Below are 23345 nucleotides of genomic sequence, written 5' to 3' on the forward strand. Positions count from 1 at the left end.
CACTGTCTCTTTTTCGGGAGACACTGTGATCGACATATGTTCATTGTGATATGCAGACCATATGGCAGAGGATAAATTAGGATAGAGACAAACTGCCTATTGGCTTCTGCCTCGATTTCTTCGGCCGACGTTCGTCTGATGATTTTACTGACGTTTCGCCACCACCTGTGGCTAGCGTTGTCAAAGCTTCACCCTCCATTGCTGAAGGTGAACTGGAGCCGAGCTCGCGGCCGCAGACTGTATGTACACTCTTTGACATAAAACTCGACCGGCGGCCGGCCGCTGCACAGGCTAAGTCCGCGCCGATCGCGACATGGGACAAATAAACTGACCGACTCGCTAATTCTCTAAGTCTGATTATCTGCACAATCTGGCAACACTGTAGACTGCGACACTTCCTGGAGGAAGTCTTGTCTCATGATAGAGAAAACCGTGAGCTGGTTACGCCTGTGGTCTAGCGGTAGCGTGCGTTGTTTCTATTCACGATGTCTGTGGATCGAGAGCAGCTGGCACAACGTATTTTTATAGCCTCTTCAGTCTGAATGCTGCAGACGTGAATGTAATGGTAGCGCAAATTCAATCTATTTCGCTTTCTGACACACCGATATCAAAATTTTATCCAGTAACGATTTTGCGGCAGATTTCCTGCAGAGTGTCCTCCTCTGGACGCCGTATGTGGCAAAGCTCCGGGATCCATTTGCTGGCTACTGGCAGCGGCCGTGGCCGTGGCAGTGGCCTTGCTCTCCCCCGTTCTTTATCGAAAGCGCCTGCTACCATTCATCGCTTTTAAAACGCTTTATTATTAAATGTTGCTCCACAGAAAATTTCTACGGGTTCCATTCACGCTCGAATGCAACGGATACAGATGCCCAGATCAGTAGGTGGGTATTATATTACATTAATCGGCAAGGGCTGAGTATGGCCCGAAATTAATTTTATGGACTGGGACGAAATTAAACCACCTCACTACTTTCGATGAATTTATAAATGCTTCATATATCATTTCTTTTCCTTTCAAAGTCAGTTATTTGTGCAACTTTTGGCCATTATTCAGATGTTTCCGTCAAGCCAGACTGAGCGCCTGTGGTGTAAAGTGTATTACAGTTCTTGTTTCATTCCTTATGGTAAGTCTATGCGATACACTGTGTGAATACCTTTCAATGCATGCTCTGCAGCAGTGCAGGAACACTGCACATACGGAGTTCCTTGTATGGATTCATAAAGTATTTAACGTTGATCGGAGGTGATAGTTAAGGTCATCAGATTTAAACCAGAAAAATTTATCGTTTTGGAGGTTTCAGAGAGCGGAAAGGACCTGATAACGCCGGTGTCAGAAAACGTCTGCAGTTAAATGCTATTGCAATAATTTAGAAGAGAGGAACTACAGCAATCAACATGTGCACTTAATATTTCTCTGCCTCGTGATGACTGGGTGTTGTGTGATGTCCTTAGGTTAGTTAGGTTTAAGTAGTTCTAAGTTCTAGGGAACTGATGACCATAGATGTTAAGTCCCATAGTACTCAGAGCCGTTTGAACCATTTGCACTTAATAAACAACCTCCTGACACGCTAGACCTATATGACGAACAAAGCCCAAATTCGTATCGTTGACAATTGGTTTGAATCTTTTCAGGAACTATTTTACAGTGAAGCACCTTGGCATTTGCAAAGCAGACATCCATGATATTAACATAATTTACTAAGTCGAAATGGCACGAACATTGATGTGTAAAGGCATTCTTCAGATTTCGTATAAGGAATTTTTACTAGCAGTTTGCAACTCCATTAATTAAAATGGAAAATAAAAGGCTGTATTCAGCGACTTTCACCGATACTGGAACTGCAACCTTATATAACAGTAGCATTGCAACGCACAACGGAACCACTGAGCTAACGACACACTGGCGGCAACGAGCGGACTGTAGTCATTGCCACGGCCGCTGCCAGTAGCCAGCAAATGGATCCCGGAGCCTTGCCACATACGGCGTCCAGAGGAGGACACTCCGCAGGAAATCTGCCGCAAAATCGTTACTGGATAAAATTTTGATATCGGTGTGTCAGAAAGCGAAATAGATTGAATTTGCGCTACCATTACATTCACGTCTGCAGCATTCAGACTGAAGAGGCTATAAAAATACGTTGTGCCAGCTGCTCTCGATCCACAGACATCGTGAATAGAAACAACGCACGCTACCGCTAGACCACAGGCGTAACCAGCTCACGGTTTTCTCTATCATGGGACAAGACTTCCTCCAGGAAGTGCCGCAGTCTACAGTGTTGCCAGATTGTGCAGATAATCAGACTTAGAGAATTAGCGAGTCGGTCAGTTTATTTGTCCCATGTCGCGATCGGCGCGGACTTAGCCTGTGCAGCGGCCGGCCGCCGGTCGAGTTTTATGTCAAAGAGTGTACCTCGCGCGCCAACGTACGAGGCTTCTCCGCGATCATATCCGGTTCGGTTCCCCTCTTCTAAGTGGTCGGTCTCACACAGTGAGTGCTCTGCCACGGCCTATTTCTCCACCTGCCCCAACCTGCAATGTCGTCTATGTTCTTTGATCCTGGTGTTGATTGATAGTCCAGTCATTCCGACATAAACTTTTCCGCATGTGCATGGTATGCGGTATATTCCTGGCATTGGAAAAGTGGGTCGCTTCTCTCCTTTGCCGAGCTGAGACACTCTTTGATCTTCTTTTTCGATTTGAAAATCGTCTTTACGACGTGTCTGCGCAGTATACGGCCGATTCTGTCAGTCACTCTGGGAATGTATGGCAGAAAGGCACATCTAGAAACGGTAGTTTCTTATCCTTTCCTACTTCCATGGTAAATTTTATGTTGGAACGGAGATTGTTCAAGTGTCTTAGGAAGTCACCTAGCTTTTCTTCACCATGGCTCCTCACAAAGAAAGTATCATCGTCATATCTGTACCACACCTTAGGTTTACAAACCGCCACGTCTAGTGCTTGTGCTTCGAAATGTTCCATAAAGAAGTTGGCCACCACTGGACTAAGAGGTCTACCCATGGCGACGCCTTCCAGCTGTTCGTAGAAATTGCCATTCCACGTGAATGGAAACAGAAAAGGACAAGAAATATCATTTCTACGTCACAAGGGATGGCGAAAACCTGGGACACAGCGTGTATCGAAAACCGATACACACGGGCCGATACCTGCACAATTTATCAAATCACCACCAGAGCCAGAAAAGAGGCATGATTAATACGCACGTAACGCGAGCAGGACGAATATGTGAGCCGCAGAACCTCGGACGCGCAATGCAACAGCTGGAAAGTGTTCAAATGGCTCTGAGCACTATGGGACTTAACTTCTGAGGTCATCAGTCCCCTAGAACTTAGAACTACTTAAACCTAACTAACCTAAGGACATCAGACACATCCATGCCCGAGGCAGGATTCGAACCTGCGACCGTAGCGGTCACGCGGGTCCAGGCTGTAGCGCCTAGAGCCGCACGGCCACACCGGCCGACTGGAAAGTGTCCTGAGGAGCAATGGGTGCTCCACAAGTTATATTAGAGCTGTAACAGATCCAAACACTCGGCAAAGCGACAAATCAGAAAAACAAATATCGGTTACGGCCTTTCTGTTATACATTCCCAGAGTGACTGACAGAAACGGCCGTATACTGCGCAAACTCGTCGTAAAGACGATTTCCAAACCGATAAAGAAGATCAAAGAGTGTCTCAGCTCGGCAAAAGAGAAAAGGGACCCACTTGCAATGTCGGGAATATACCGCATACCATGCACATGAGGAAAAGCTTATGTCGGAATGACTGGACGATCAATCCACACCAGGATCAAGGATCATAAGCGGCATTGCTGTTTGGGGCAGGTGGAGAAATCGGCCGTGGCGGAGCACGCGCTGTGTGAGACCGACCACATAGTAAAATTCGCCGACATGGACGTTCTGGCGGTAGAGAAACACTATCACACACGCTTGTTCAGAGAGGCTTTAGAAATACAAAAATACTGGAATAGCTTCAACAAGAAAGAAGAAAGCCTTAAGGTAAAAGGATCCTGGCTTCCCGTACTGCAGCGAACGACCGTCACAGGTGGCAAAGAGGAGAACCGAACCGGAAATGACTGCGGAGAACCCTCGTACGATGGCGCGCGAGGTACATACAGTCTGCGGCCGCAAGCTCGGCTCCAGTTCACCATCAGCAATGGAGGGTGAAGTTTTGACAACGCTAGCCACGTGTGGTGGCGAAACGTCAGTAAAATCATCAGACGAACGTCGGCCGAAGAAATCGAGGCAGAAGCCAATAGGCAGTTTGTCAACAAGTGGCCACGAGAGCCTTAACAATTTTGAATTAGGATAATACTCAGTTTTCCTTCTTTTCGAGGTGACACCATCAAAGACGATATCCCTAGACTACGATGATCGTTAAGAAAGTAAAGAATCATAAAGATTGACCATCCAAACACAGTGGAGCTGGAGCATTTGCAGACAGAGCTCCTGGCAAGCAGCATGTTGAAAACATAATATACTACTCACTTTAGCAGCAGAAACGAGAACAGCGAGAAACTTACCAACATGATTGATGGTCGCAAAGTAGGTGAAGTTGAGGAATTCTCCTACCTAGGCAGCAAAATAACGTACCGCGAATGGAACAAGGAGAACATAAATAGCAGACTAGTATTGGCGGAAGAGGCATTTCTGGGCAAAATAAGTCTGTTAGTACAAAACGTAGGGCTCAATTTGAGGAAGAAACTTCTGATAATGTACGTTTGGAAGACAGCATTGTATGACAGTGAGGCATGGACTGTGGGGAAAAGCCTTTGGGATGTGGTGCTACAGAAGAATGTTGAAAATCAGGTGGGCTGGTAAGGTAAGAAATGAGCTGGTTCTCCGCAGAATCGGCGGGGAAAGAAAAATGTGGAAAACACTGTCAAGAAGAAGGGACAGAATGAGGGGACTTCTGTTAAGGCATCAGGAGCCAACTTCCAGGGTACTAGAGTGAGCTGTACAGGGTAAAAACTGTAGAGAAAGACAGAGAGTGGAATACATCCAGCAAATAATTGAGGACGCATGGTGCAGTTGCTATTCTGAGATGAAAAGGTCGGCACAAGAGAGGAATTGTTGGCGGCCCGCATCAAACCAGCAGAAGATTGATGACTCAAAAAAGAAAAAAAAAATACCCGTATACCCTGTATAAGTGGCAGTCAACTGAAAACAGAACAGCCACCTCAGTGGGTCCGTGGAACGGTTCCATTCAAAACTAATCACAATACGGATTCAGACATTTATTCCACTGGGAAGAAAGACCATCAATTCCTGTTTTGTAGAACACGGTGGGCCACTGACGGATCAACAACTGCACTCACTCCGGGCTGTATGGAGTATGCTGCAATGTTTCCCAACCAAATCGTTGAGTCGTAGCCTGTGTTCCATTCAAGTTTCTAACATCAGTGATGTATATATGCAGTCTGAAGCGACGACTCATAATTTGTACCAAGGCTGCGATTCGTACCCAGGTAAATACCAAGTGGGCTGCGGTGTGAATGGGAATTTGTACTGAAGAGGGAGGTGTGTTATGATAGTCCGTGCAGTGGTGCAAAGCCGCTGTGCCCGTTTGGCGTAGTGGTTAGCGCAACTACCTAGACAACAGGAGACCTGGGTTCGAATCCTGACCTTGGTGCAAATTTTAATTCATCATCTCAGCCTGCACATGTATATCTTTGTCCGAAAGGCAGTATGGGGGTGGGTGTTATCGTGGAACAGGATCATTCTATACAACAGCATTCAGACTGCTCGAGGGTAAATGGCACAGCCAGTAGTGGAAACGTCCTACATTTCCCCCGCCAAATAAATAAAAATCTGTTCACACAAGTACCGGTAGAGTCATGATGAGCTTTTATCGACTGCCGCGCGGGATTATCCGAGCGGTCTTGGGCGCTGCAGTCATGGACTGTGCGGCTCGTCCCGGCGGAGGTTCGAGTCCTCCCTCGGGCATGGGTGTGTGTGATTGTCCTTAGGATAATTTAGGTTAAGTAGTGTGTAAGCTTAGGGACTGATGACCTTAGCAGATAAGTCCCATGAGATTTCACACACATTTGAACATTTTTTTATCGGCTACAGGAGCCCCCTGCTCTCCGAGTTCCTCAAGCGTGGATGGATAATCAATGCACAGCGCTATGAAGAAACTTTTCAGAAATTGCGACGCACCATTAGGTCCAAATGCTTAGGAATGCTGTCGGAGGGAATCTTGACCGACAACGCCCGCCCCCATACTGCTATTCGGACGAAGACTACGTTTCAGCGATTTGGTTGGGAAACATTCTAGCATCCTCCATACAGCCCGGACTTTCACTGTGTGATTTTTCACATTTTTGGCGACCTGAAGAAAGACATGCATGGGTGTCGGTTTTAGTCGGGCGAGGAAGCGCGTGAGTGGGTGCGGTTGTTGTTCATCCGTCAGCGATCGACTGCGTTCTACGAAACAGGAATTTATCGTCTCGTCTCCCAAATAATTTAACGCGTGTGGTGATTACTTTTCAATGAAAGCATTCCATGATCCATTTGTGGTGGGTGTTCGCTTTTCATTGGCTGCTCCTCACAGAATAACAAACTAGTGTAAATCTGATCTCAATTCCTTCGTAATAACTAAAGTTCTTACAATCACTGAGCCAGTTAAAGAAAAGTGAGTAATATCCGTGCACAACTTCAATATATAAAGTGTGCTGCTGGCCACTAAAACTGAAACTTCATGAAGGTGAAATGTAAAGTACGTCAAACTGTGGTAGAATGTACAGTACTAGATTCGCAGATGTGCCAATTATCAGCATTTCAGCGAACCTCAGGTAGCTGAGAATGACTGCATCTGTAATCTTTATGTAACGAAAGATAATGCTGCGGGTTTCTCACTCAAAAATTGCGTTTGTTACTTGCGGCAGTATCACGTTGTGCATATTGTACAGTAAGAAGGAGAAACATCTACCAGCACGTAACATAATTCAACAATTATGAACACCGACTTATTATCGATATAAACTCGTCCAAGCAGTAGCAGCGTCACCTAGCGACGAATGTCTGCTAGTCATACACATGCACGATTCATATAGTATCAGTGAGCGTGCTGTCCGTGTGTAGAATGGGAAAGGCGCGCGATGTATCTGAGTTTGATCGACAGCAGATTATGATGGCCCGGAAGCTCGGCGCGAGCTTTTCAGAAACTGCACGATTTTTTGGGTGTTCGAGGAGTGCTGCGGTGTTTGTCTTCAACAAGTGGTGAAACCAAGGTGAAACCACGTCCTCATGTGAGGTTGGGCGGCTATCCCTAACTACAGATATTGGATGTCATAGGCTGGGCAGAGTGGTAAAAGAGCACAAGCGGTGGACTGTGTGCAAGTGTGTCTAAGCACATAGTGCATCGAACACACGTAACGATGGGCCACCACAGACGACGACCAATGTTAACGCCAACACATTAGCAACTACGGCTGAAATGGGCAAGTGACCTTCGGCATTGGACGTTGGCACAGTGGCAGAGCGTTGCGTGGTCTGATGAATTCCGGTACCCTCTTCATCATGCCGAAGAGAGGGCGTGAATCAATTGTCTTCCAGGGGAGCAGCTCTTTGACTGCTGTACTTAAGGACGAAGACAAGCTGGCGGCGGCTCCAGATTCACATGGCCATCCACAGGTCCAGTGGAGTTCGTACAAGGCATCATGGCGGCCAAGGAGTATCGTACACTGGTTGCAGATCACGTACGCCCCTTCGTGACGATCAAGTTTCCCCGACGGCAGTGGCATTTTTCAACAAGATAATGCGTCGTGTCACAGCTCCAGGAGTGTCATGGAGTGGTACAAAGAACACAATGATGAGTTCCAATTGATTCGCTGGCCACGCAGCTCGCCAAATCTGAACCCGATCGAACACATCTGGGATCTGATTGATTGTGCCGGAATTATTTAACATGTGTGTGCAGATATGGGGTCAAACCCCTCCAGCGACCTACGAAGGCCTCATTGCTTCCACGCCAATACGCACTGCCTCTGTTATCAGTGCCAAAGGTGGACCTACCGGCTATTAGATAGGTGGTCATAATATCCTAGCTGATCAGTGTGTACTCAACACTAAGCATGGTCCAAACGGCTCAAGTGACCTCCCACGGATGGGACCTAGGTTGTTCGATTGACAATGCAGGATTGTACAACCACTTAACTTATTTGAGGTCGTGAAATGCTTTCGTTTGACACAAGTATCAACACAGTCAGTGCGATGATTTCTGCAACGCTGTGGGCTATGAGCACGGCTTCCCCCTTCACATGGTGACAGAGAGGAACAGCAGTGCGCCCACTGACCACATTAGACTCAAGAAGCGCACCACGTCGTTCCTGTTCTGCGTACAGAATCATCATGGGCGTATCCACGTACGAAGGCTCTGAGGAGACCGAACGTTGTCATATTGCATTCATCCTCGTCATACTAGCCCACCACCTACTGTGATTGTAAGGATCTGCCATTGGGTGGACATCACGGCCTCCTCAGTGTCGTGCAGCTGGTAATTTGGACATCAGGCGTTACATTTCTGATGTGTAAAGGCCAAGAACTACCTTCGAGGTGACCATGAGCTAATCTTTCAACAAAATAATGCAAGACTGGATATTGCCTGTGCTGCCCTGGCCTACGCTTATACCGAGGGTTTTCGATTGTCCCCCACTCAGCACGTTCACCCGGCGTCCCATCCACCGAAAACATCTGGTCACTGGTTGCCGAAAGAGTGACACGCTGCCACTTGTCAACTACCACGGAGCTGTAAGAGCAAAGACTGACGTACCTACAGAATGACTCAAAATTCCTATTACAGGCGTCTAGGTATTGTAGAGTCTACCCATGGACTAGTGGTAGCGTCTTTGATTAGTAATCAAAACGTGCATTAAAGACACATAACATGTATTACAGGACATGTCATGATGATCTCTCCATTGGCAGAGGGAACTGCCAAAGGAGAGGTGACCATGAGAAAAAGATGGAATAACCAACGAAAGGTTAACGTTTTACTAGTCGGGAAGTGGAATGTCAGAAGCTTGAACGTAGTAGGGAAACTAGAAAATTTGAAAAGGGAAATGCAAAGGCTCAATCTAGATATAGTAGGGGCTCAGTGAAGTGAAATGGAAAGAAGACAAGGATTTCTGGTCAGATTAGTATAGAGTAATATCAGCAGCAACATCAAATATTATAACGGGAGTAAGATTCGTTATGAATAGAAAGATAGGGCAGAGAGTGAGTTACTGTGAACAGTTCAGCGATAGGGCTGTTCTTACCAGAATCGATAGGAAACCAACACCGATAACGACACTTCAGGTATACGTACCGACATCACAACCTGAAGAACAGGAAACACAGAAATTATATGAGGATATCGAAAGGATAATACAGCTCGTAAAGGGAAATGAAAATCTCATAGTCATGGGGGACTGGTTATCAGTCGAAGGAGAAGTAGTAGAAGAAAAGGTTACAGGAGAATATGGGCTTGGGACAACGACTGAGAAAGGAAACAGACTAACTGAGTTCTGTAATAAACTTCAGCTAGTAATAGGGAGAAGATACAGACTCAGATCACAATGTAATAGTGTTGAAGAGTAGTCTGATGTTTAAGAGATTGACCAAGAAGAACCAAAATGCAAAGAGGTGGAATAGGGAAGTACTAAGGGATTACGACATACGCTTGAAGTTCTTAAGGCTATAGATACAGCAATGAAGAACAGCTCGGCAGCCAGGAATGGACATCTCTGAAAAGGGCAATCACAGAAGATGGAAAGAAAAATATAGGTATAAAGAAGGTAACTGTGAAGAAAGTATGGGTAACAGAACAAATACTTCAACTGATCGATCAAGGAAGGAAGCACAAAAATTTTCAGGGTAATTCAGGAATACAGAAATACAAGTCGTGAGGAATGAAATAAGTAGCAAGTGCTTGGGAGCTAAGACGAAATGGCTGTATGAAAAATGTGAATAAATCGAAAAAGAAATGAGTCTTGGAATGACTGACGCAGCATATAGGAAAGTGAAAATAACCTTCAGTGTAATTAAAAACAAGCGTGGTAACATTAAGAATGCATCGGGGATTCCTCTGTTAAATGCACATGAGAGAGCGGATAGGTGCAAAGAGTACACTGAAGGCCTCTATGAGAGGGAAGATTTGTCTGATGTGATAGAAGAAGAAACGAGGATCGATTTAGAAGACATAGGGGATCCACAGTTTAGAATCACAATTTAGGAGAGCTTTGGAAGACTTAAGGTCAAATAAGGCGGACGGGATAGATAACATTTCATCAGATTTTCTAAATCATTGTAGGAAGTGGCAACAAAACGGCTATTCACGTTGGTGTATAGAATGTACAAGTCCGGCAATATACCATCTGACTTTCAGAAAAATATCATCCACACAATTCCGAAGACTGCAAGAGCTGACAAGTGCGAGAATTGTCGCACAATTAGCATAACAGCTCATCCATCCAAGTTGCTGACAAGAATAATACACAGAAGAGTGGAAAAGAAAATGGAGGATGTGTTAAATGACGATCAGTTTGGCTTCAGGAAAGGTAAAGGCACCAGAAAGGCAATTCTGACGTTGCAGTTGATAACGGAAGCAAGACACATTCATACGATTTGTCAACCTGGAATAATCGTTCGACAATGTAAAACGGTGCAAGACGTTTGAAATTCTGAGAAAAAGAGGGGTAAGCCATAGGGAGAGACAGGTAGTATGCAATATGTACAAGAGACAAGATGGAATAATAAAGAGTGGACGACCAAGAACGAAGTACTCAGATTAAGAAGGGTCTAAGACGGGGATGTAGTCTTTTGTCCCTACTGTTCAATCTGAACATCGAAGAAGCAACTATGGATATAAAAGAAAGGCTCAGGAGTGGAATTGAAATTCAAGGTAAAAGGATATCGATGATACGATTTGCTGATGACATTGCTGGTCAAAGTGAAGAAGAATTGCATGATCTGCTGAATTGAACGAACAGTCTAATCAGTACAGCATATGAATTGAGAGTAAATCGAAGAAAGACGAAAGTAATGATAAGTGGTAGAAATGAGAACAGCGTGAAACTTAACATCGGGATGGATGGTCACGAAGTAGATGGAGTTAAGGAATTCCACTACCTAGGCATCAAAATAATCAACGACGGACAGAGCAAGGAGGACATCAAAAGCAGACTAGCACTGGCAAGAAGAGCATTCATGGCCAAGAGAAGTCTACTAGTGCCAAACAGAGCTCTTAGTTTGGCGAGGAAATTTCTTAGTTTGTAAGTTTGGAGCACAGCACTGTATGGTAGTGAAACATGGAGTGTGGGAAAACCGGAACAGAAGGAATCTAAGCACTGGAGATGTGGTGCTACACTCCAATGATGCAAATTAGATGGACTGATAAGGTAAGGAATGAGGAGGTTCTGCACAGAATGAGAGGAAAGAAATGTGTGGAAAACACTCACAAAGAGAAGGGTTAGGATGATAGGAAATCTATTTAGACGACAGGAAATCAGTTCTATGGTACTATAGGAAGCTGTAGAGGGCACAAATTGTAAATGAAAACAGAGATTGGAATACATCCAGCAAATAATTGAGGTTTAGGTTGAAAGTTCTACTCTGAGATGAAGAGGTTGGCACAGGAGAGCAGTTCGTGGCTGGCCCCATCAAACCAGCCAGAAGACTGATGACAAAAAAGGAGGTTTCGGAGGAGACGTAGTGGACGAAATTTTCGTAAGGATCCCATGTACCGAAATTTTGGTAAGGATCCCATGTACCGTCTAAATGCAAAATCTGTTTGAGGGTCCAATGATTTTCAGATCTCCCGACAACGAGCTCTGAGCAGAGTGCTGGAGGAGCACATGGCATGACCAATGTTTAGAGTATTTGTCATCGGGTTCTCTTCTACGTGACGAAGAACCTCCTCCTCAAAGTCAGCACCGCATCCGTGGAGCACCACAGCCATCCCTCCTAGTTTCGAACGTACCAATCTCTCGCAGTCGTTGTCGCACTCTCACGAAGAGACTGTCCAAGGCGCCCTATTCTCAGCCTGGTGTGCGTAGTGGGAGATTTGAAAGTGATCCCATCTTCAAACATTTTATGTCCAAACGGTACGTTTCGGAACATTGTTTCCTCATCAAAACATTATCTATTAAGTCCCCTGTAGAAGCCCTAAAAGCCTGTAATAGGAATTTTGAATCACCCGGTATATCTGCCATCCACGTTCAGATAGACTCGACACACAGTTCGGTAAGAGCTATTGCTGTTTCCAGAAGTATAGTGTGTATGTATTACAGTCGCATCTGTTTACTTCCATATCATCTACAATCCTACCACCGTATTTTTTTCTGCTATGCACATTAAATAAAATTTTGTTGGAAGTCCCGACAAAATGTAGGAGCAAAGACCTGCAACTTAGTTTACTGAATTCTATTTCTTGTTCAGTTTCTGTCACAGTTGCCTTCAAAAATTTTAATTTGTGTTGACTATTTCCGGACTACATTTTCCATTCTCAAACCATAGCATTCGCTATAAAAGTTAATGTACGTACAAGTGGACTGGTGAAAATGCGTGTTAACATTAATTACAATGAAGGCTATCGCTTGAGACTGGACAGTCTAGTCGGACGCAATTCACCATTAATAAAATTTTTGGAACAAACTGTGACGGAAACTGAAGAAAAAATAAAATTTAAAGCTTCGTTATTTACTGTTCTTTCTGCTGTTGCGACTTCAGTGACCAGACCAACATGTAAACAAATGAATGACTTTGAACTTACATTAAACTGCAAGGCCCTTTCAGCAGCCTCGATGTCTTCTGATGAATTGGTGGCCGGCTGGTAGAAGTTTGAGTTGAGCGTAATACTGAGTTGCCCTAAAAAGAAGGAGAAAAGTAAGGAAACACTGTTTGTTTGTTTTCAAACAAAGACTCCACACACACACACACACACACACACACACACACACACACACACACACACACACAATGAATAACATGAAACTGAATGCAAATGAGTTTACAGAGGAAACTTCGTTTCGTGATTCGTCCATGCGCTTGCCACCATATTTCCAAAAGTACAAACACTTACCACACACTTCGTGTAGGTTAAGACAGGCTCCGGACAGTTATACGAGATGTGTCCCAAGCCTATAGGTCTAAAATTACACAGATGTAAAGCTTTCTAAAGTGAGTGGTTTGAGATAAGACATGATGATCGCAGATGAGCATTTCAAGCAGCTCGGGACCTTGAATGAGCCGTACGAGAACAATGTTTTACGTTTCATAAACAACACTTGGTTGTCATAATGACGTTGTTAGAAAACAGTTGAAAGTTACATGAGACCAAATATGGGTAGGTGGGAAATTATTTAGCAGCCCTAATAATGCGCTTTCGTTATTATAAAGACCGCTGTGTGAATGGACGCGCTATTTGGAGCTTCAGCTCTTTTCTGAGAGCAGGCCTCGGAGCCTCCCGCTTTAGTTCACTTAACAAAAGTTCGAATAATGTTACTAGTCACTATTTTACCATTTTGCAAATAATCATCCTTAATGACCCTCTGTACTTAAAACAAAAAGTCGTCACTTTTCCTACCGAAGGAACGATTTTATTTGTGCTCTTCCTCCTTCACCGACACGTTATGTTGATTGCATATTTTTTCTGTGCTTTTCCACTATCGCTTATCTAATATTTTTAGAGTTGTTTGCCAATGGGTTTTAATCCTAGTTACTGTTTATCCGACGTTTATCAGTATTTTAGATGTAGTGCCGATCTCTCAGTCTCCCTCAGGTTACCGAGCGAGGTGGCTCAGTGGTTAGCACACTGGACTTGCAGTCGGGAGGACGATGGTTCAAACCCGCGTCCGGGCATCCAGATTTAGGTTTTCTGTGATGTCCCTAAATCCCTCCAGGCAAATGCCGAGCTGGCTCCTTTCAAAGGGAACGGCCGATTTCCTTCCCCATCCTTGGCACAATCCGATCTTGAGCTCCGTCTCTAGTGACCTGGATGTCGACGGGACGTCAGATGTAATCTTCCTTCCTTCAAAAATGGTTCAAATGGCTCTGAGCACTATGGGACTTAACATCTATGGTCATCAGTCCCCTAGAACTTAGAACTACTTAAACCTAACTAACCTAAGGACAGCACACAACACCCAGTCATCACGAGGCAGAGAAAATTCCTGACCCCGCCGGGAATCGAACCGGGGAACCCACGTGCGGGAAGCGAGAACGCTACCGCACGACCACGAGCTGCGGACTTCCTTCGTTCTTTCCTTCCTTCCTCCCCTCAGGTTACTACGCTGCTGAGCTTTCCGCATGCTGTTTTCAATCTCTATCTCTCCTAGTCTTTCACGCATTCTTCCGTTTACCGTTTCAGGTGCCCCAGCAGCGGCATCTTCCCTCGGATATTCCCACCAACACTGCTTTCGCTTGAGAGCAATCCATCGGAACCCTTATATACTCGTGTCTTTCTACTTTTCTTGACTGTTTGTTTACTTTGCCTCCTGATACCTGTTTGTGAAGATAGTAACCCTCTCGAAAGAGGCTACATTTTTATGATCAATAAAAGTGTGGGGCTGCAGTCCTCATCTCTATCCCAAGCCAGATAATACGGGCTTTCAATCCATCAGCAGGTAGCAAAGCAGAGAAATTAATAAAGTGGACATAAGACAGTGACGATCGGTTTTCTACCCCGTGATGAAACGTGCCCGCCCATTACGGGCTAACTCGTTTCATGAAAATCAACCTCTGTTTCCGTTTAAGTTTAATTTCCGCCAATCATTTTAATGTGAGAACAAGCAGATATCAATCAGAGCAGAAGTAATTACGATCTAACATGTAAATAGTACCCTCATCTTGGCCTTTTCTGTGTTTTTGATGAACCTCTTAATATGGCGACGTAGGAGCAATTCTGATTTCACAATGTAATAAAAGTTACGCCATGCGGCGCCTATGGACTGTGCGTGTCAGTTCTCTGTGGCTTATTTCTGAAGTCTGCAGGAAAACGTGGGGCCCTAGAGTGCCGCCTCCAGCGCACGCCACTAGGCAGCGGCGGGGGCGGTGACGAATTATCTCGCCTTTGTCGGCTGGGCATAAAATTTTCTGGACAATAGCAGCTTCGAAAAGGATATCTCCGGCCACACATTTAGGGTCGATTGTATGGTGTCTTTGACGTTACGCGTCTGAAGTATGCTCCCACGCGATGGCACAGCAACAATTTGACGCCACGCATGGCCGTTGCACATTTCAAACGTTCGAGACGCGCTCTTTTGTTTTTTCGTTGAGATGGTCACCAAGCTTAAAATTTCACTAGGAATGAGGAATTCGTAAGGATAGTCTCCGCTGGTTCGTAGGGCGATCTCTGGTCGCACGCCTCTATTGGCCGATGGAAATATTGCCACGGTGTTTCCTTGGGTACACAGAAGAGAGTAGGTATTCCATATGACAACTGCCTCTCGTCTGAGAGCTCAACTAATAAAAAGGCATGGCAAGGCAGGAATCGGGTCCCGACTATGGCGTGGTGCGAACTAGTATCTCGTTCCGGTGTCTGACTTCTACTGAGGCTAGATAAGACGTAGTTAATCAGGCCTTGTGTGATCTCTAGGGACGTCATCGTAACGTTTGATTTCACTTGACTTCGTATTCATAACTTCTATTTTAGTTGCTTCATTACATTCACTATTGGCGAGTGGTCTCTTATTTGGATCGGGGGGTGAGGGAGGGGGGGGGGGGGGGGAGGAGGACGCACGGTGTTCACTACCGTGCCAAGTGCATATATTAATTCCTGTGTGTATGTAAATAGTGCTCCTCATCCTGCGTAACGCAGTTATTCCTGCCATGTCGATTAAAGTTGATTCGGTCACGATCCCTGCATATAACGCCTCTTGTATGGTATATTCCACAGGAGCTCGTAAGGAACTCCTCGACCATTTCAACGCATTTTTTTTAAATCTCTAAGCACAATTCTATGGTAGCGTTTTGTAAATCACGAGTGAGTCCTTCCCACGATTTCATATGACTGTTATAGCCACCATATTCAGTGCTTAACGGTCCCTGTCCATAGCTATGTGAGGTCTGTCGGGTCTTGGTTTCCTCTTCACAAGTACATCATCAATAGTTGACTTGGGCAACTGTAGAAGGTTGAAATATTCCGATGGATTTGTTATCCATGTGACATCCAGTTGAGATCTCCTGACCGAACCATTCTGCTGTTTCTGCTTTTGTACTGCAAACAGAATAATCCTGCCTCCTTTTACACTCGCACGTCCGCCTCTCATAACGTCTAGTGGTCAGTTGCGCAAAACGTGGTGGCGCCCGGATAGTTTTTATCAGATGGTGTATACAGACAGGCCACTAGTGCCCTAATCATCGAATGGAAACCTAACAACCCTATTGCTGTGGAGCTCATGAGCGAACTGTTGAACATGTGGCCAACGAATGCCCTTAGTGTAAATATTTTGGAATGCTTAAACTTCACAGACGTCACTCCTTCAGATATTAAACAGCAACAGATACTAAATGTGTAAGTGGGACTGATGCTTCTATATCGTTTTGTACGTCTCTTTCTATCTTAGTTTTTCCAATATGTCATTCATTTACGATGCAAAAGATAACTGTAGTTAATAATTACAATAAATTATAGTTGCTGTTGCACAAAACATGATTCTTTGTAATGACAGGTTCTCAAGTGATCGACACCTACATGTGCACTCCGCGAGCTATCTTACGGTGTGTGGAGCTGAGAACTTTGTGTACCACTGTAATTTCCCCCTTCTCCTGAAAATTCGCGAGTGTTCCGCGGGAACAACGATTGCATGTTACCCTCCGTAATATATTGGTTGGATCCTGTAGGAACGTACTCTCTCGGAACTTCAAAAGTAGATCATACCGTGATGCAGAACACCTCTCTTGCAGCGTGTACCACCGGAGTTGGTTGATCATGTCGATGACGGTCTCGTGCTTACTAAATGAACCTGTAACGAAGCGTTCTTCTTCTTTGCAGCGTCTCTACTTCCTCTCAGTCGTTTCTAGTACGGAACCAATATTTTTTTTTTCTTTATTGTGATTTTAATACCCGTACAACAGGTGGGCTGGCAGCAGCACAATACGCCGCTCTTCAGCCAAAGACAGTACAATGATAAAACAGAGAAGACACATGAGTTGGAACAAAACGGCGGGGAAAAAACAGTAGACACGTGAACATAAAAAACATGAAGCCTTTCACACTCGATGACAATCCACACTACAGACTGTTGACACGAAGCACAAACACTGAAGATGTCGATGGCACTGGTGAACGATGGAGTGTGACGGCGAACACTGAACACTAAACACGACGGCACACACGAGACACTGATGGCGATGATCTCCGGCGCGCGAATGTCCACTTTGGGTGTGCGAGTTCGGGGACCTGCCAAGAGGGGTGATGTGGAGGAGAGGGGAGAACAAGGATGCCAATGGCTGAGGAGTTGGGGGGAGGAGGAGAGGGACAGGGGAGGGGAAGCCCAGGGGAGGAGTGGGGTGAAATGGAGGAGGGAGGGAAGAGGGAGAGAAGGGAGGGTGCCCAAAGGAGCAAACACAGGAAGAGGGAGGGAGGATCAAAGTTGGTAGGAGGGATAGATGGAGGGGAGGAGGACATCATCAGGGAGAGGGAGCTGGCGGAAGCCACCTTGGGAGAGGGTAAGGAGGGTGGAGAGATGGAGACCGGGTGGGACGTGGGAATACAGGCGCAGCAGCAGGAGGGGGGGGGGGGGGAGAGGATGGGCGAGACAAATGGGTGAGGAGGATCGAGTTTGCGAAAGGTGTACAGGATCTGTATCCTTTCAAGGAAAAGGAGGAGGTGGGGGAACGGAATGAGATCGTACAGAATCTGCGTGGCAGAGGGGAGACGGATGCGACAGGTGAGGCGGAGAGCATGGCGTTCAAGGATTTGAAGGGATTTATAAAAGGTAGGGCGGGGGGGCGGATATCCAGGCTGGATGGGCGTAACAAAGGATAGGGCAGATGAGGGATTTGTAGGTGTGGAGGATGGTGGAGGGGTCCAGACCCCACGTACGGCTGGAAAGGAGCTTGAGGAGATGGAGAGTGCATTGGCTTGGATTGTCCGGAGATGGGGGGTCCAGGAGAGTCAACGATCGAGGGTGACGCCAAGGTACTTAAGGGTGGAGGTGAGGGCAACAGGACGGCCATAGATGGTAAGATAGAAATCAAGGAGCCGGAAGGAAGGAGTGGTTTTCCCTACAATGATCACCTGGATTTTGGAGGGATTGATCTTGAGCAACCACTGGTTGCACCAAGCGGTGAACCAGTCAAGATGGGATTGGAGAAGGTGTTGGGAGCGCTGCAGGGTGGGGGCAAGGGCAAGGAAGGCGGTGTCATCGGCAAACTGGAGAAGGTGGATGGGGGGGTGACGGCGGCGGCATGTCCGCCGTATATAAAAGGTACAGAAGGGGGGAGAGGACGGAGCCTTGGGGCACACCGGCGGAGGGAAAAAAGGTGTAGGAATCCGTGTTATGGATGGTGACGTAGGAAGGACGGTGGGAGAGAAAGGAGCCGATCAGACGGACATAGTTAATGGGAAGGACGAAGGTTTGGAGTTTGAAGAGGAGACCGGAATGCCATACGCGGTCATAAGCACATTCGAGGTCAAGGGAGAGGAAGACTGCGGAGCGACAGGAATTAAGCTGATCAGAAAGGAGATGAGTGAGGTGAAGGAGAAGGTCATCGGAAGAGAAGGACGGCCGAAAGCCACACTGGGTAACGGGAAGGAGGCGGTGCTGGTGGTGATGCTGGTGGATGCGGCGGGTGAGGATAGATTCCAGAACCTTGCTGAAGACCGAGGTAAGGCTGATGGGACGGTAGGAGGAGACGGCGGACGTTGGTTTACCAGGTTTAAGGAACATCAGGATACGGGAGGTTTTCCACAGGTCAGGGTAGTAGCCGGTGGACAGGACTACATTGTAGAGCCTGGCCAGGGTGGAGAGGAAAGAGACAGGAGCTTCACAAAGGTGACAGTAGGTGACACGATCGTGACCAAGAGCGATGTTGCGTTTCGTGCGGAGTGTAGCAATGAGATCCTGTGTAGTGATAGGGGCATTGAGTTTACGGAACCAATATCAGTGAGTAATATTTAAGTATTAGTCGAACGAATGTTTCGTATGATAGTTCCTTCGTTGATGAACTACATTTCCTGGGGATTCGTCCAGCGAAACTCACTCTGGCATCTGCCTTACTTGCGGTTAATTTTCTGTGGTCGTTTTCATTTCAAATGGCTCTACAGGGTGGTCCATTGATCTCACGAAATAAGCGTCAAACGAAAAAACTACAAAGAACGAAGCTTGTCTAGCTTGAAGGGGCAAACCAGATGGCGCTATGGTTAGCACACTAGATGGCGCTGCCATAGGTCAAACGGATGTCAATTGCGTTTTTTAAAATAGGAACCCCCTTTTTATTACATATTCGCGTAGTATGTAAAGAAATATGAATGTTTTAGTTGGACCACTTTTTTCGCTTTGTGATAGATGGCGCTGTAATAGTCACAAACATATGGCTCACAATTTTAGACGAACAGTTGGTAACAGGTAGGTTTTTTAAAATAAAATACAGAACGTAGGTACGTCTGAACATTTTATTTCGGTTCTTCCAATGTGATACATGTACCTTTGTGAACTTATCATTTCTGAGAACCCATGCTGTTACAGCGTGATTACCTGTAAATACCACACTAATGCAATAAATGCTCAAAATGATGTCCGTCAACCTCAATGCATTTGGCAATACGTGTAACGACATTCCTCTCAACAGCGAGTAGTTCGCCTTCCGTAATGTTCGCACATGCATTGACAATGCGCTGACGCATGTTGTCAGGCGTTGCCGGTGGATCACAATAGCAAATATCCTACAACTTTCCCCACAGAAAGAAATCCGGGGACGTCAGATCCGGTGAACGTGCTTCGACGAACAATCCACCTGTCATGAAATATGCTATTCAATACCGCTTCAACCGCATGTGAGCTATGTGCCGGACATCCCTCATTTTTGAAGTACAACACCATTCTGTCATGCAGTGAAACATCTTGTAGTAACATCGGTAGAACACAACGTAGGAAATCAGCATACATTGCACCATTTAGATTGCCATCGATATAATGGGGGCCAATTATCCTTCCTCCCATAATGCCGCACCATACATTAACCCGCCAAGGTCGCTGATGTTCCACTTGTCGCAGCCATCGTGGATTTTCCGATGCCCAATAGTGCATATTATGCCGGTTTACGTTACCGCTGTTGGCGAATGAATGACGTTTCGTCACTGAATATAACGCGTGCAAAAAATTTGCCAGCGTCCCGTAATTTCTCTTGTGCACATTGACAGAACCGTACACGACGTTCAAAGTCGTCGCCATGCAAATTCTGGTGCGTAGAAATATGGTACGGGTACAATCGATGTTGATGTAGCATTCTCAACACCGACGTTTTTGAGATTCCCGATTCTCACGCAATTTGACTGCTACTGATGTGCGGATTAGCCGCGACAGCAGCTAAAACACCTACTTGGGCATCATCATTTGTTGCAGGTCGTGGTTGACGTTCCACATGTGGCTGAACACTTCCTGTGTCCTTAAATAATGTAACTATCCGGCGAACGGTCCGGACACTTGGATGATGTCGTCCAGGATACCGAGCAGCATACATAGCACACGTCCATTGGGCATTTTGATTACAGTAGCCATACATCACCACGATATCGACCTTTTCCGCAATTGGTTCAAAAATGGGTTCAAATGGCTCTGAGCACTATGGGACTTAACATCTATGGTCATCAGTCCCCTAGAACTTAGAACTACTTAAACCCAACTAAGGACGCCACACAACACCCAGTCAGCAATTGGTAAACGGTCCGTTTTAACACGGGTAATGTACAAGTATCACGAAGAAAATACCGTCCGCACTGGCGGAATGCTACGTGATACCACGTACTTATACGTTTGTGACTATTACAGCGCCATCTATCCAACTAAAACATTCATATTTCTTTACGTACTACACGAATATGTAATAAAAAATGGGGGTTTTTTATATCCGTTTGACCTATGGCAGCGCCATCTACAGGGCCAACAATAGCGCCATCTGGTTTCCCCCTTCAAGCTAGACGAGTTTCGTTCTTTTTAGTTTTTTCGTTTGATGCTTATTTCGTGAGATATTTGGCCCGGTCACTATCAATGGACCACCCCGTATAAGCAAACTCCTAGATATTTTACGGAAGTAACTGTTTCCAGTGATTGTTCTGCAACTGTGTAAGCAAAAAATAAAGGGTTATCTGCCTATGTATTCGCAGTGCGTTACGTTAGTATATATTGATGGTATATTGCCACTCCCTGCACCAATCATCGATCCTCTGAAGCTCTTCCTGCATTTCGCTACAGTTTTCTAGCGTCGCGACTTCTGTGCATACAGTAGCATTATCCTACAACATCCACTTGGTCATGTGGAAGTATTGTGAAAAGTAATGATCCTGTAACACTTCCCTGGCGCACACCCCTAGTTACTTTAACGTCTGAAGACTTCTCTCCACTCGGAATGACTTCTTTTTGCTAGAAACTCTTCTGCCCACTCAAACAGTTGGTCTGATATTCCGTGCGCTTGCATTTTGTTGATTAGGCGGCAGAGAAAAACTGTACCGAACACCTCACGGAAGTCAAAAGTCACGCTATACACCTGCCTATCTGTATCTACTGTTCTCTGGATCTTGTGGGCGAACAGAGCGAACTGTATTTCCCACAATGGTTATTTTCGGAACCCACGTTGGTTTCTACAGATGAGATTTTCGTTCTCCAGAAATGTAATACCAAAGCATCAAACATGTTCTAATGTTCTACGACAGACCAATGTCAGAGATGTAGGCCTTTAGTTTAGAGCGCGTATTCGACGACTCTTCTTGTAAACAAGAATGAACTGCGCTTTTTTCCAATCATTATGTACGTTTCACTCCTACAGAGACTTGCAGTAAACTGCTGCTTGAAAGGCGCAGATTCTTTCTCATACTCTGTGCAGAACTGTATTGGTATCCCATCAGGACCAGTCATTCGTCTTTTGAACGACTGCAATTGCTTTTATATTCCTTGATCATTTATTTCATAATCTGTTATTCATTTAACACAAAAGTAGTCCTGTTGCGAGCCCAGTATCTGTTGCTCTGGCATCCGAATAACTAAAAATTAAATGGATCCGACATTAGTAGACCTTCATATACTCGGATGATACGTATGTATGTATGTATGTATGTATGTATCCGAATCCCGCTCCGGCTACTGCCGGGTCTGGGTGCATAATTTTGGGAAGACTCTGCCCACCCAGCCTCTTAACGTGCCCGTACCATCTTAATCTCTTTTTTTTCGATTTCTTCTCTCATACTTCCTTGTTTACGGTTCTTTCTAATATCTACATTCCTCACTCTGTCCACTCTTATTTTTCCCTTAACTGCTCTGAGAAATTTCATTTCCCCTGCTTGCAGTCTGCTCCAGTCCCTTTCTGTCATTGTCCATGTTTCTCCTCCATAGGTGACAATAGGGAGGTGATAGCTCTTATACATAAGGATGGTACTTATTAAGCCGTGTTGTCTGTGTACAGACGTCATCATCCATGGTAACTGGCTTAGCAATAAGAAAATTTTTGAAATAGTGTAAATTAAAGATTAAATCAGAGTTACGAGGTTATCAGACATTATGACTTGGGAGTATGTGGGTGGCGGAATGTGGCCTAGCGTTCTCACGGGACAAGATTATTTCAGGAGATAGCTTTCTGATACCAGCTGCATGACGCAGGGTTGGTGACATCACACTGTTGACAATTACTCATTCAAGAAGCAAAGTTAATTTTTTGTTGCTGTTGTAAGTTAGTTTTTTCTTCGCGATGAAGTACGAGAAATCTAATTACATTGATTTTTTTCGTCTGTTCAGTTCTCGGGTTACACATGCCCTAAACACTTGTGCTCTTTGCCAATATTGGAAAACTAAATATACTCTTATTTCAGAAACGAACTGATACTTATGAACGTTCAGCAAAACTTTTAGATTGTGTTATACATATTTTACTGTTTCCTACAGTGCAAAATATCATTTTATGGGCACTTTTGTGTTCGCCCTGTGGCTAATACGGGTATGGGTTCTATAGCCAACTTCCATTACCCGGGGAAAGAATGTTGCTTTCAGCCTGCAGGTGAAGGGCCAATACTTCCCTAATCCTCCTAAATGGGCTGTTGTGGAGGCCTACGGGTCTGGCTCAAAGGCGAGTGCTTTTCCCAGGCGGCGAGGTGTTTGGTGTTTTGAAGCGCCTTACAGCAAGAAGCAGCACCT

At 45.4% G+C, this 23345-nt stretch overlaps 1 protein-coding gene across 1 annotated transcript in view; it reads right to left on the reverse strand.

The window, feature by feature from the left end:
• LOC126413089 (myrosinase 1-like) overlaps positions 1-23345 on the reverse strand; it is a 298790-nt gene that overhangs the window by 89656 nt on the left and 185789 nt on the right. The window contains exon 6 of the mRNA XM_050082984.1: positions 12773-12867. Coding sequence (XP_049938941.1) covers positions 12773-12867 — 95 coding nt within the window. The remainder of the gene's footprint in view (positions 1-12772; positions 12868-23345) is intronic.

This window comes from Schistocerca serialis, chromosome 7 (genome assembly GCF_023864345.2).
Source record: "Schistocerca serialis cubense isolate TAMUIC-IGC-003099 chromosome 7, iqSchSeri2.2, whole genome shotgun sequence".
Classification (NCBI taxonomy): domain Eukaryota; kingdom Metazoa; phylum Arthropoda; class Insecta; order Orthoptera; family Acrididae; genus Schistocerca; species Schistocerca serialis.